Raw genomic sequence first — 12,205 nt, 5'->3', positions numbered from 1 at the left:
TAAGTTGATATCTAGTGGAATATCCCGTTGCAAAAGTATGGAACTGAAAATAAATAAAAAAAACATAAAAAGTTTCATGAATTTTCCGAGATAAAATTCCAGTTGATATCAACTTACAATCATGGTCTGAATCCCCCCCCCTTCCCCCAGTATTACCCCATAGTATTCGTTACGGTGACACTAATACACTCTATTGCTAATGTAAAGAATCCTTGAAGGTTTAAAACTCCAAACATTGAATGTCAAACTGTGAAAGAAGGTATTACTGTTGCTTATCGAAAGACTATCGATAGCTGAAAGAATCCAATAGTATCGCTAGTCTAGGATAGTATAGATGACTTTATAGGTCAACTTACTATGGTCAAACTGTCATTCTTAAACTCAGTTTCTGACGTAGACTTTTCATACATTTTCCGACGACTCGATTACTCTAGCCATAGAGGCGGCCAATCAACTCGCGTCACCAAACATTTCAAAACTCCGATATCGACCCCGGCGGCGTGGTCGACGATTTCCCTCATTCGGCGCTTCTTGCTATCGACCAACTAGAGTCGATTAATTCTTTCAAATATTTTTCCTCTCAGACGACGCCCGGAGTCGAGGTTCGCGCCCAACTGGGCACCCTTAGGCCTGTTGTCTTAAATTTTGTACCGAGTGAAAGCCCTCAGCGCTCCTCATTTGTCCGGCCAAGTAGTTGATGCCGTCCGTGGCAAATCTACAATAATTCACGTCAAAAAATAAGTCAATAGGAGATAAAAGGATTAGAAGAGAGTAACCCTTACTTACTGTAAATAATATAGTGATTAAATAACCTATAACCTATATGTATACTTAGCAAATGATAGATTGGAGAATAACACTCGGTCTAGATCGATGCGCTATCCTATATTGCACGTTTCTCCGAGTCCACGGTTGGTGTTTTTTAGGGGACGTTTTTGCTTGGCAGCTTCAAAATGCTGGTATGACCTTCCATCTCCTCTGAAAACTATGAAGTCACTCCATTCTTTTAAAATAAGGTGTAAACAGTGGCTACTTGGGGTTCAAAAAACCTCAAACAATTGGAAATAAAAACCTGATTTCCCCGAAAAGTACTTTCGTTTATTCCTTGCCAATTGGTCGACCAAATTGCGGCAATTGTTTATTTATGTTTATGATTCTGTCTAAATATTAAATTTTAATTGTGTTGTTGTTTTGGTAAAATGTTCTCGCGGCGTCCAGTGTAGCGATTCTGTTGGTTACATACAGGGGGTGACTGAAAAGCAGCAGCAATGCTGAGACTCCTCCTTTTCGGCCACAACTGATAATGTGTTACATGTAATTATGTTTAAGCAATTTTGTAAAAAAATATTTGTGGTTGAATAAACTTCTTTTATTGTTATTATTATAAATCATCAATCAAAAGAAGAAAAGTTCTTCAGCTCAAGCGCCTATTAAAATAATCATTGTTTTCCGTACAAGTCAATTTATCACCTGGTCTGTATACTGTCATTTTCATAACATTAGGCTGTGTAATAAAAGCCTTTCAAGCGTTTATTAAGACTAGGCAATAATTTTCAACAGAAATACTCATTGACTTCAGTACGAAATGAAGAAGGAACATTACCCATTGCGAATAATAATTTAATATTGTCATATTTATGTTAATTAATTAATTTGATTGAGCACTAACGAGGCAACTTGAAATTATTCAATTAAGAATTTCTTTGAGCAAATAAAATTTGAGTGAGGCGAACATTCTAAAACTTCGGCTAGTGATGTTATTTAAACTTGTGAATTTTACTTCGTTTGTGTGATAGTCGCTTTGAATGAATGAATTATTGAATGAATGAATTATTTTATATCAGACCTAAATACATATTTGTTAGTAACAATGTGAACTTTGGATGCTTTGAAAGATTCACGCATTTTATACACAGTAACGTTAAATAAACAGCCTATATACGTCCCACTACTAAATACCGGCCTCTTTTCGATCAGCTGAAGGGGGAATGGAACATACTCCACCACGCTGCTCCACTGCGTGTTAGTGGAGGCATTTAGGTTACTACCCCAGGAGTCCCAAAACCAACGCCGAAGCACGGAATAATCTTACTTTTTCGGACAATCAGGTCATTCAACCTGTAATGTCCTGTTATGTTATACATAATAAGCTATTTGAACGCGTCAATACATTATTAAATATTAAATACGGTAAAAAAGCAATTCATCTTACTTTATCGGACAATCAGGTGATTCAAGCCTGAAAAGTCCTTTACAAACAAAGAACAGTCTCACAAAGTGATTTTTTTCCGTGCTTCGGATGGCACGTTAAGTCGTTGGTCCCAGTTATTAGCCGTAAACACACTCCACCAACACGCAATGGAGCAGCGTGGTGGAGTACGCTCCGTAACCCCTCCGGTTGATTGAGGGGAGGCCTGTGCCCAGCAGTGGGACGTATATAGGCTGTTTATGTTATGAATGTTATGTTAAAAAAGCAATTACCTTATTAATTTGTTTTCCCGACACAGTCGCTGCAACGCGGCCGATACGTAAATAATAACTTTCGAAGGCGAGCTTTATTTTTCCAGAACAATTTCTATTATTTTTCGGAAAAAAAGTTCAATGTAAGATCTACTTGAGTAGTCATTGAATTGTAAGTAATGTTAATTGCACTGGCCGCCAAATAAACTCGATCTTGATACGATATTAGTCTCGATGTTTTAAAATGGTAATATTCATTGTAAAAAGTTGAAAGCCCTCGAAATTATTGGAATTTAATCAATCCCTGTCGCAGTACTAAAATACCGTTATGATTTGATTTCGCTACGGATTAATTTACTTTTGTGGTGATTGCAGCACTGTCTAATACAAACTGTAAAAAAAATCTTTTCGCCCGCGACTTTCTTCGCCTGGACTTTGGTTACGGACAGACAGAGATTTTTCGAACGTAATAATTTCCCCACCCTGTCGATCACGAATTTATTTCAGCAAACAAAAGAAATTCAGGTACTGATGAATTGATGCGTATAAAATTACAAAAACTGATGTTTTCTCCGACACCACAAACTAACTTTTCTATCGATCATCTACATAAAACATGTAACTTTCACATATCACTATACCGACACCGTCGACGTCAATTAATTCTCTTAAATAAAATCCCTTAGACGACGCCCTGAATCAAGGTTTGTGCCCAACTGGGCACTCTTAGGCCTGCTGTCCTAAAATTTGGCCCGGGAGAGAGCCCTCAGCGCTGCCTATTCGTCCGGCCAACTGTTTAATACCAAATGCGGCAAATCTACAATTAATCAATAGGCTACTTGACAACCTAGTCAAATGAGATACTTTTTTATGAAACGTCAAAACGAAAGTTTTCTTCGGAGTTCGTATGGAAATACCAACTTGTGACGTCATCAATAAAAGCGGTCAAACGCCGTACTCATTGTTACTTAATTCGTAAATAAAATTCGTAAATAAGTCGAAAAATCAAATGAGATTGACTTTTGGTCATCTCAGACTGGCTTCTATTTCTATATTAGCATTTTGTAATTTATCTTTGACCCAGTCAAATACCCTATTAATCGAGTCAAAAAAGTATTTAGTATTGGTGTTTCGGCCGATGTGTAGTATCTGCACAGAGCAATGAAGAAACTGGTCCTACCTCCAATCCTTTCACAAACATATATACAATCTCAATAGATCCTCCAAAGCGCGTGGGGACAATTTCAACACAGATTTATAAATTGAAATAAACCCTTTCTTAAGCACGTTCTCAACATCTTATCTTGAGGGCTTCGGGCTATTGTACCAATGGCTGTAGCTACACAGAACGAGGTACAATGCGAATAATACTGAAATAAACGGAATTGTCTCCGCTAAGTAGAAAATTATCCTTTGAGACAATGATTTTGAAGGCACGGTTTGGGACAAAGAGGTTATATAAAGGTACCCCCTTTTTCACGAGATGAGATGGTGCTATTAAGATTTTGAACAAAGAAATATTAAATGGCTGGTATTGTGCCAACTACACGTTTGGTCTTGTGTACCTAAATTAATTTAAATTGTTTATTGTTCTCCTTTTGGGTATAGTTATATCAAATCAAAATCAAATCAAATATTCGTCATTACATACACATACACGAAACATACACATTACTACTACACAGACTACTGAGGAATATATACCTTAGTATAACGATAAAAAACGGCCCCAGTGGTCCAGTGGTTGAACGTTGGGCTGACGATCCGGAGGTCCCGGGTTCGAATCGCGGTGGAGACATATCACGAAAATCACTTTGTGATCCCTAGTTTGGTTAGGACATTACAGGCTGATCACCTGATTGTTCAAAAGTAAGATGATCCTACTACTTACTGATGTAAGTGAGTAATCGTTACATGAGCCATGTCAGGGGCCTGTGGCTTTAACTTGCTAATTTAGACACCGATTTTACAAATAATAGCAAGTTTACGAGCTTTACTACCGTACAGTTCAAACAATGCCAGAGATATTTCGTTTCAACCTTTTTCTTTATCATAACGATCTTTGAATTACCTAGGAAATAAACATACCGCTATGATATCATGCCCTTATATTGGATGTCCCGTATTTTTCTCACGTCTAACGCCCTAATACATAAATTGGCCATAAAAACGCTTATAATATCGTAAAAGCGGTCGCGTTTATAAACATCGTTAAATGGACGGAATATTCCTAGCTGTACATTTAAGGTATTGTGTTATAATTAATATCAAAACTTACTTCTCCTTGTATGTAATAGAGCTAAAAAAAAAACGATAGAAACATAAAAAACGATAAATAACGCGTTTAGAGTTTTTGTGATAGTCTCGTTTGAGTAAGCATAACTGAACGTACTTCTTGTGAGTTTTTTAATAAGTAAATAAATAATTATTTATTATTTTTTACTACCAGTTCAAAAAAGAACTAGGTCACACGAACTCTTCACTTAAATAAAGAATAATTGTAGGTACTGCGCAAAGGACGGTAAATCTCCGCGCCGCACTAATTCGTAGCAAGATTGACCTCACCCCGTCTGGGTCCTACTTTAGTATTAAATGGCTGTAATCCGCTAAAAAGTAAGGGAGAGAGCACGTGGACTGTGTCTCGCTCGCATTTGCAATGATTTTTATAAGAAGTGACAGGGTTGTGCCTAAAATTAAATCGTGCCTCACCCAGCAGGGTCCGCATAATACCAACGTTCACGCCGCGACTTGTGCTAAGTGAGGCCCTTTTATCTCAGGACATCCACCACCACCTTATGATCATTCTAATGAACATCTTCCTATGCTTTATGTAATTGTTTTGTGAAAAATTTTAAGTGATTTTATTGTCTTGTCTTTGTGTGTGGAGTCCTTTCATAATAAACAATTTCTATTTTATTTAATAGAATAGAAAAATGAAATAATAAAAAGGCCGCCTTTGCCCACCTTAGAATAAGTTTATCCTGTAAATATGTTTTGTGAATTTGTGTGCAATAAGTGTTCTATTATTATTATTATAATATGTGAGTTGTTTATAGTACTTGATAAAAAGCACTTACCCCACTTCATATATACAAAATAGCCATTTCGCAGGCATCGTTCCTAGACCACAGTAGTTTCGGTCAAGCTATCCCATACAGCCAATATTGTCGGAGAAACCGACCGTAAACGTGCGACATATGTGGTTGTTCAGTGTCGACGTGGCAAGCATACTTGGCCGTTACAACCAGGGTTCGTTGTGGCGTGTAGTTTACGAGTAATGAAGTTTTGTTTCTCGCTTGGTGTTGGCTAGAAAGTATTACATTTGACGAATAAATATTTAAACGTAATTAAAATATGATCAATACTTAGGACAGGAGGAGCTCGGTGGCGCAGCGGTTAACGCGCTCGGTTTGCGATTGTTGAAGTTAAGCAACTTTCGCAAAGGCCGGTCATAGGATGGGTGACCACAAAAAAAAGTTTTCATCAGGAGCTCCTCCGTGCTTCGGAAGGCACGTTAAGCCGTTGGTCCCGGCTGCATTATCAGTCGTTAATAACCACCAATCCGCACTGGGCCCGCGTGGTGGTGTAAGGCCCGATATCCCTATCCATCCATCCATAGAGGGGGCCCGTGCCCCAGTAGTGGGGACGTTAATGGGCTGGTGACGATGATGACTCAGGACAATATCACATCGCATAAACAAACACCGCAACCAAAGAGTTCTGGAATGTGACCGTAATCCTTCTTTCTGTTTTCTGACGCATAGCATCGTCCGTCATCGTCCAAGTATCCGTTATTTAAATACGTCGAGCGACTGACCATTATGAGGCTCACAAACCACTTAAATATTATTTTTCAATGATTTCTGTTTCCCAAGAAAGAAGATTTTGCTTTTTTTTTAAGATTTTTCTTCTTTTTTTTTCATTTCGATTTCCCGAGAACATTCCGAATGAATTTTGTCAAAAACCTGTATATTGGGTTAATAAAGACAATCCATCTTAAGATAATAATAACGGCACTATATTTCGAGTCGCTTTCTCATATTTTCCTTCTTTTCTCTGAATTTCTTGTTTTTTCCGGCCAAGTAGTTAATGCCATCTGCGGCAAATCTACAATAAGTCACGTCAAAAAAAAAAAAAACTGAATTTCTTGTGATAATAGCTTTAGCATAATAAGCAGAAGAAACAATGACGGTTTTCGTATTCAAGCATTTTACATTGCTCAAGGATGCTTTAGAATGTTTTTGTAAAGTCGTAAAGAGTGGCAGGTGTTTGCAATGTCTTTCGCTTATTCTTGCTTAGTAGGCGAGTACTAGTACTCAATAGGGCCATGTCAGGGGCCTTTGGCGGCTCAATAAAAACCCTGACACCAGGGTTAATGGGGTTGGTAATTCACCTTACAACCCACACGATAGAACAAGAAGTACTCAATGTAGGTAGGTATTAATGATGCATATATCTATGTAAATTTGACTCACCAGCGCAATCTCTATGTACACCGTAATTCAGTGTTTATGGTATACTAGCTTTTGCCCGCGGCTTTGCTCGCGGTAACGATTACGATTACGATTAACGATTCGCGTTTTTACGCTCGGATTGGTAATCCACCTCACAACCCTCTCGATAGAAGAAGACTGCTGGATATATTCCCAAATTGGGGATATTCCCAGGAATATATAATAGTAGTAGTACTTACCCAGTATCCCTAGCCGGTAGTTGATAGTTACAACTACCAAGCCAGCATGAGAGGCGAGGACGGTCCCGTCGTAGGGATTACCAGAACTCCACTCGTAGCTCTCGCCATGAACGAAGACCAGTACTGGGTACCGCGCCACTGCGTCTCGTACGCCTGCTGGGAAGGAGAAGAATCCTTTATACATAGATAACAGACAGACAGATATTTACGAGTTGCTAGCTGTTACCCGCGACTTAGTTCGCGTGAAACGCTACTATTAAAACTATAGAAGTTTCATACAAACTTTGCCAGCCCTTTTTACCCCCTTAGGGGATTCACGTCGCAAAATCCCGTCTTAATGAGCACCTACGTCCTAAGCGGAACACCCATGCAAAATTTAAAACTCCTAGCACTTTTTTATTACACATTTGTATTCTAACTCATAGAAGCGTCTAAATTAAGTTTTTATTTATTTTTCTAAAGTCGACAAGTATTAAAGGAACCAGTTAAAGAATCTTATTAGCTCCGAAACGAGAAGAGACTTGAAAGAGCTATTATCTACAAAAACCCGTTTAGTAATTGATGTTGAAAAACGTTTGTACAGTACAAAAGCTTTATTATATTTATTCTCTTAATATAATATTACCTTTGAATTCACTGGGAACGAAAAGATGATTGGAATAGTCAGAAAAATAAATTAAACAATACAGGGTGTTAGTGACATCGTAACGAAAAATTTGAGAGATGATTCAGGCTACGATTCTGAGTTTATATCAAGTGGAATTTTCCGCCTCAATATTCGTTGCGGTGTCACTAACACCCATACCTACTTGTATGGCTACCTGTATGTACTTGCATGGGGTGTAAGTGACATCGTAACGAATACTAAGAGGGATGATTCAGCTCATTATTCTGAGTTAATATCAAGTGGAATTTTCCATCGCAAAAGAATAGAATTGAAAATAATTTAAAAACCTAAAAAGGAATCAAGAATTTTGCGACGGAAAATTCCACTTGATATTAACTCGGAATCATGGTCTGAGTCATCCCCCTATTCATCTCCCTCAGTATTTGTTACGATGTCACTAACACCTGTTTAAATAACTAAGAATGTATATTACGTCACAACCCGGACACTTCGTACAAACAACCTCGTTTTACACAGACACTACACATTGACATTATCAACATGCGTAAGTGTGTGTGTGACGACTGAGGGCTGCCAATTACTTTTTACATAATATATTTATAAAATAAAAATATATTTCTTTGGTGAACAAACAACTACAAATTTACAATTACATATTAAATTTAAACCTTAGTACAAGCCAGCAAAGTTTCCACCACCGAATAGTGCAAATGTCAACAAAAATGGAACATAATAAAATAAAGTATAAAGTGGTAGTTATTAATATAAAGAATATTAATTAAAACAATATTGGTACCTAAACAAGTGGATAATCACAACGATAAAAGTTTCAGAAAAACTATGGAAAATTAACAAAGTTTCGTTATTCTGGGAAACACTAAAACTCATATTAGGTAGGATATTGGGAAACTAATATAGACAGAAATACTATCGACTGGGGAGGGTGTTTTGTCGATATATTATTTTTACGACTCTCCGGGACCAATAAAGAGCATCTTAGATGAATACTGGACTTCGAATTGAACATATTTACTTTTATTAGTTCAGAATATGTGTGTAAGGTCAGGGGAAGAAGAATTACTAAGAATAACGAGAGAGTCTACTGCCATTAACAGGTTGATATAATTTATCTGTCATCCACGAATTCAAAGTCATAAATTCGAATTAAGTGGGTTAATTCACGCGGATCACGCGGTCTCAGACCAGGTCTATCTCTGGTTGGTATGTGGAAAGACAAAGAGAACATAACGTGTCTGGAATTGTAAGCAGTTGACGCTTTCTACAGTTTTTTTATTTCCAGTCTTGCGGAAAAGTAAAAAATAAAAAGTATTTTAAATTATAAAGTATTTGCTTATAACACTATCAAGGACAGAAAGTTATTAGACGTTGTCCCGACTCCGAGCGTCACATAATTATTATTAAACGAAAGGTCAATACCAAAATATAGTACAGAGCTTATTCATAATGTTATTCTTGTTATCTGTGGCCAAAGTATACAGGCTACTGTGTCCGTGAAAGTGCTGAACTGTAGAAGCAAACTACAGCATTCATTCTGCAACTGGGATTCTTCGCCGGTGTTTCATTTCGGTTTTAACAACCAATCATGGTTCGGAAGAAAGTTAGCAAATACAACAATGGTTTCTGATTGGCTGGAACTGGCTGTAATTCAAATTTAGCTCGAGTTCATTTAAAAAGAATACAGGGGACTTATAAACCTGCCTGTTTGCCACAGAGTATGCAGATATTATGGAATATCATTTGCTTCGATAGAGAATGTACATACCTACATTGATTGTCGATTTTTTTTTGCGAATTCATGTTTGGATCATAAATTATTATCACGTGCTCAAGCGGTGAAGGATAACATCGCGAGGAAACCCACATTCCCGAGAAATGCATTTTCGGAGGTATGTGACCTAACCTGTATTGGTCTGGTTTTCCCTTCGCTGGTTGGAAGGTCAGACAGGCAGTCGCTTCTGTAAGAAACCGGACCTTTCAAATCTTCATGTTAGGTAAGCGGTCCCTGTAAAAAACGAGATATTGCTAGGGATATGATGATGATGATGAGAGAGCCATACATTTCTCTTGATACCTCCACATTCAACAATTCAAAAATAATTGAAGAGCATTATACTATTGTTATTTCTATACCATGATAATCTCGATCATGCGGGACACCGAAGGCGTTTCAATGGATAATTATAGATACAGGAGAAACATAAGATACATACATTTACATAAGATCAAGTTTATTCCCCGTTGGGGTAGATAGAGGTCATGGAATTCTACGATCTTATTACACCACTTTCGCTTCTACCACTAACTTCAAAATCTTCATTCATGCTCGCTAATTTAGTTTTTAAGCGAGAGATTTACGACCAAATCGGTGGACAAATTGGGAACCCCACCCAATGACTGACCGCTCCCAAAGTTGCTTAGCTACTCATCCATTATGCTCAACGCTTCTTAGGAAAAACAACATAAAATGTTAAACGGAACGAGACGAAGAAACGATGTAAAAGTAGATTAAGGAGAGTAATTTCGCAAACGAGTACATAATGCTTCCTCGGAGACTTTTCATACAGGGTGTTAGTGACACCGTATAGAATACTCAGGGATATGATTTGTTCAGCTCATGATTCCGATTTATATCACGTGAAATTTTCTTTCGCAAAATTAATGGTTCTTTTTGGGTTTTTTTTTTATACTTACTCAGTTGTATACTTACTCAGATTGACAGATATAAGACGGAATACATAACATACATAAACTGTCCCACTGCTGGGCACTGGACTCCCCTCAATCAACCGGAGGGGGTATGGAGCATACTCCACCACGCTGCTCCACTGCGGGTTGGTGGAGGTGTTTTTACGGATAATAGCCGGGACCAACGGCTTGACGTGCCCTCCGAAGCACGGAATCATCTTACTTTTTCGGTGATTCAAGCCGGAAAAGTCCTTACCAAACAAAGAACAGTCTCACAAAGTGAGTTCGACAACGTCCCCATCGGGAAGACAGAAGACAGAATCATCTCCCTCGGTATTCCTTACGATGTAACTAACAACCCGTACAAGTTTAGTGTGTATAGGGAGCCGTACGGGTACAGTGTCACTAACACCTAGTGACACCGTAACTAAAACTTTGGAGAATAGTACAGATTATGATTCTGAGTCTTTGGACTTCGTATCAACAGTGGCTGCAAGTTGTCTTTGATTACTTGTGGCTCTGCCCACCCCATTAGGGATTACGGGCGTGAGTTTATGTATGTATGTATGTATGTATGATTCTGAGTTGATATCAAATGGAATTAATTCTTGTCGGAAAATTCATATCTTTTTATGAATCTTAATATTGTACTTCTACACTTTTGCGACGAAAAATTCCACTTGATATCAATTCAGAATCAGGGTTGAATTGTCCCTGAAATTTTTCGTTACGGTGTCACTAGCACCCTGTATTAAATTTTTTACACAAAGAAGAGTCATGGGAAAAATGTAATCTTGGAAGCCGAACAAAGAAAGGTTTACAATCACTCCTATTCAAATCGCTATCGGAATCAAAACCTTTCCGAGTCGACGGGAATTTTCAAAGTCTTCCAGATACGACGGTATCTCAGACATGATGGATTGGGAAGGAACGGATAAATCAAGTTTTTGTTCCAGCGGTTTGTTTTGGTCTGGATGACGGGATTTTGGCCAAACATTGGTTTATGTTTTAAGCCTGATTTATTTTGTATTGGCATTGTTTTTTTTTTGACGTGACTTATTGTCGATTTGCCGCAGTTGGCATTAACTACTTGGCCGGACAAATGGGGAGCGCTGAAGGCTCTCACCCGATACAACGTTTAAGACAACAGGCCTGAGGGTGCCCAGTTGGGCGCGAACCTCGGCTCAGGGCGTCGTCTGAGAGGAAAAATATTTGAAAGAATTAATCGACCCTAGTGGGTCGATAGCGATAAGCGCTGAATGAGGGAAATCGTCGACCACGTCGGCGGGGTCGGTATCGGGGTCCTGAAGTGTTTGGTGTCGCGAGCTGATTGGCTGCCTCTATGGCTAGAGTAATAGGGTCGTGGGGATCGTATATTACGTCTTTCGGACGCCGATTATTGGCATTGTGTGCGGCGTCCTTTTGTAATAAAAACATTATTTTTTCTTTACATTAATTATTATTCTATGACAGCTCTATGACGGGTCAACACCACCAACGAGACATTGTCGTATTGTATTTCCCTTATGCGGCTAAGACACTTTAGGCGGAATTAGCTGATTGTCCTAAAATGTAACATGATTCCGTGCTTCGGAAGGCACGAATAGGCGTCGGTCCCGGGTTACTAGCCTAAACACCTCCACCAGCCAGCAACAGAGCAGCGTGGAGGAGTACGTTTCATACCACCTCCGGCTGATTGAGGGGAGACCTGTGCTCAG

The 12,205-nt window shown here is 38.5% G+C and overlaps 1 protein-coding gene across 7 annotated transcripts in view; it reads right to left on the bottom strand.

Moving 5' to 3' along the window:
* Positions 1 to 12,205, bottom strand: part of LOC126382075 (neuroligin-4, Y-linked) — a 240,916-nt gene that overhangs the window by 57,469 nt on the left and 171,242 nt on the right. For 6 of the 7 annotated variants that reach the window (XM_050031797.1, XM_050031791.1, XM_050031793.1 and 3 more), the window contains one exon: positions 7,154 to 7,309. In XM_050031797.1, coding sequence (XP_049887754.1) covers positions 7,154 to 7,309 — 156 coding nt within the window. The remainder of the gene's footprint in view (positions 1 to 7,153; positions 7,310 to 12,205) is intronic. The other variant, XM_050031798.1, reaches the window with a different exon arrangement.

Source organism: Pectinophora gossypiella, chromosome 3 (assembly GCF_024362695.1).
Source record: "Pectinophora gossypiella chromosome 3, ilPecGoss1.1, whole genome shotgun sequence".
In the NCBI taxonomy this organism is placed as follows: domain Eukaryota; kingdom Metazoa; phylum Arthropoda; class Insecta; order Lepidoptera; family Gelechiidae; genus Pectinophora; species Pectinophora gossypiella.
The sequence above is the reverse complement of the archived record's forward strand: the minus strand, read 5'-3'. Positions and strand labels throughout refer to the sequence as shown.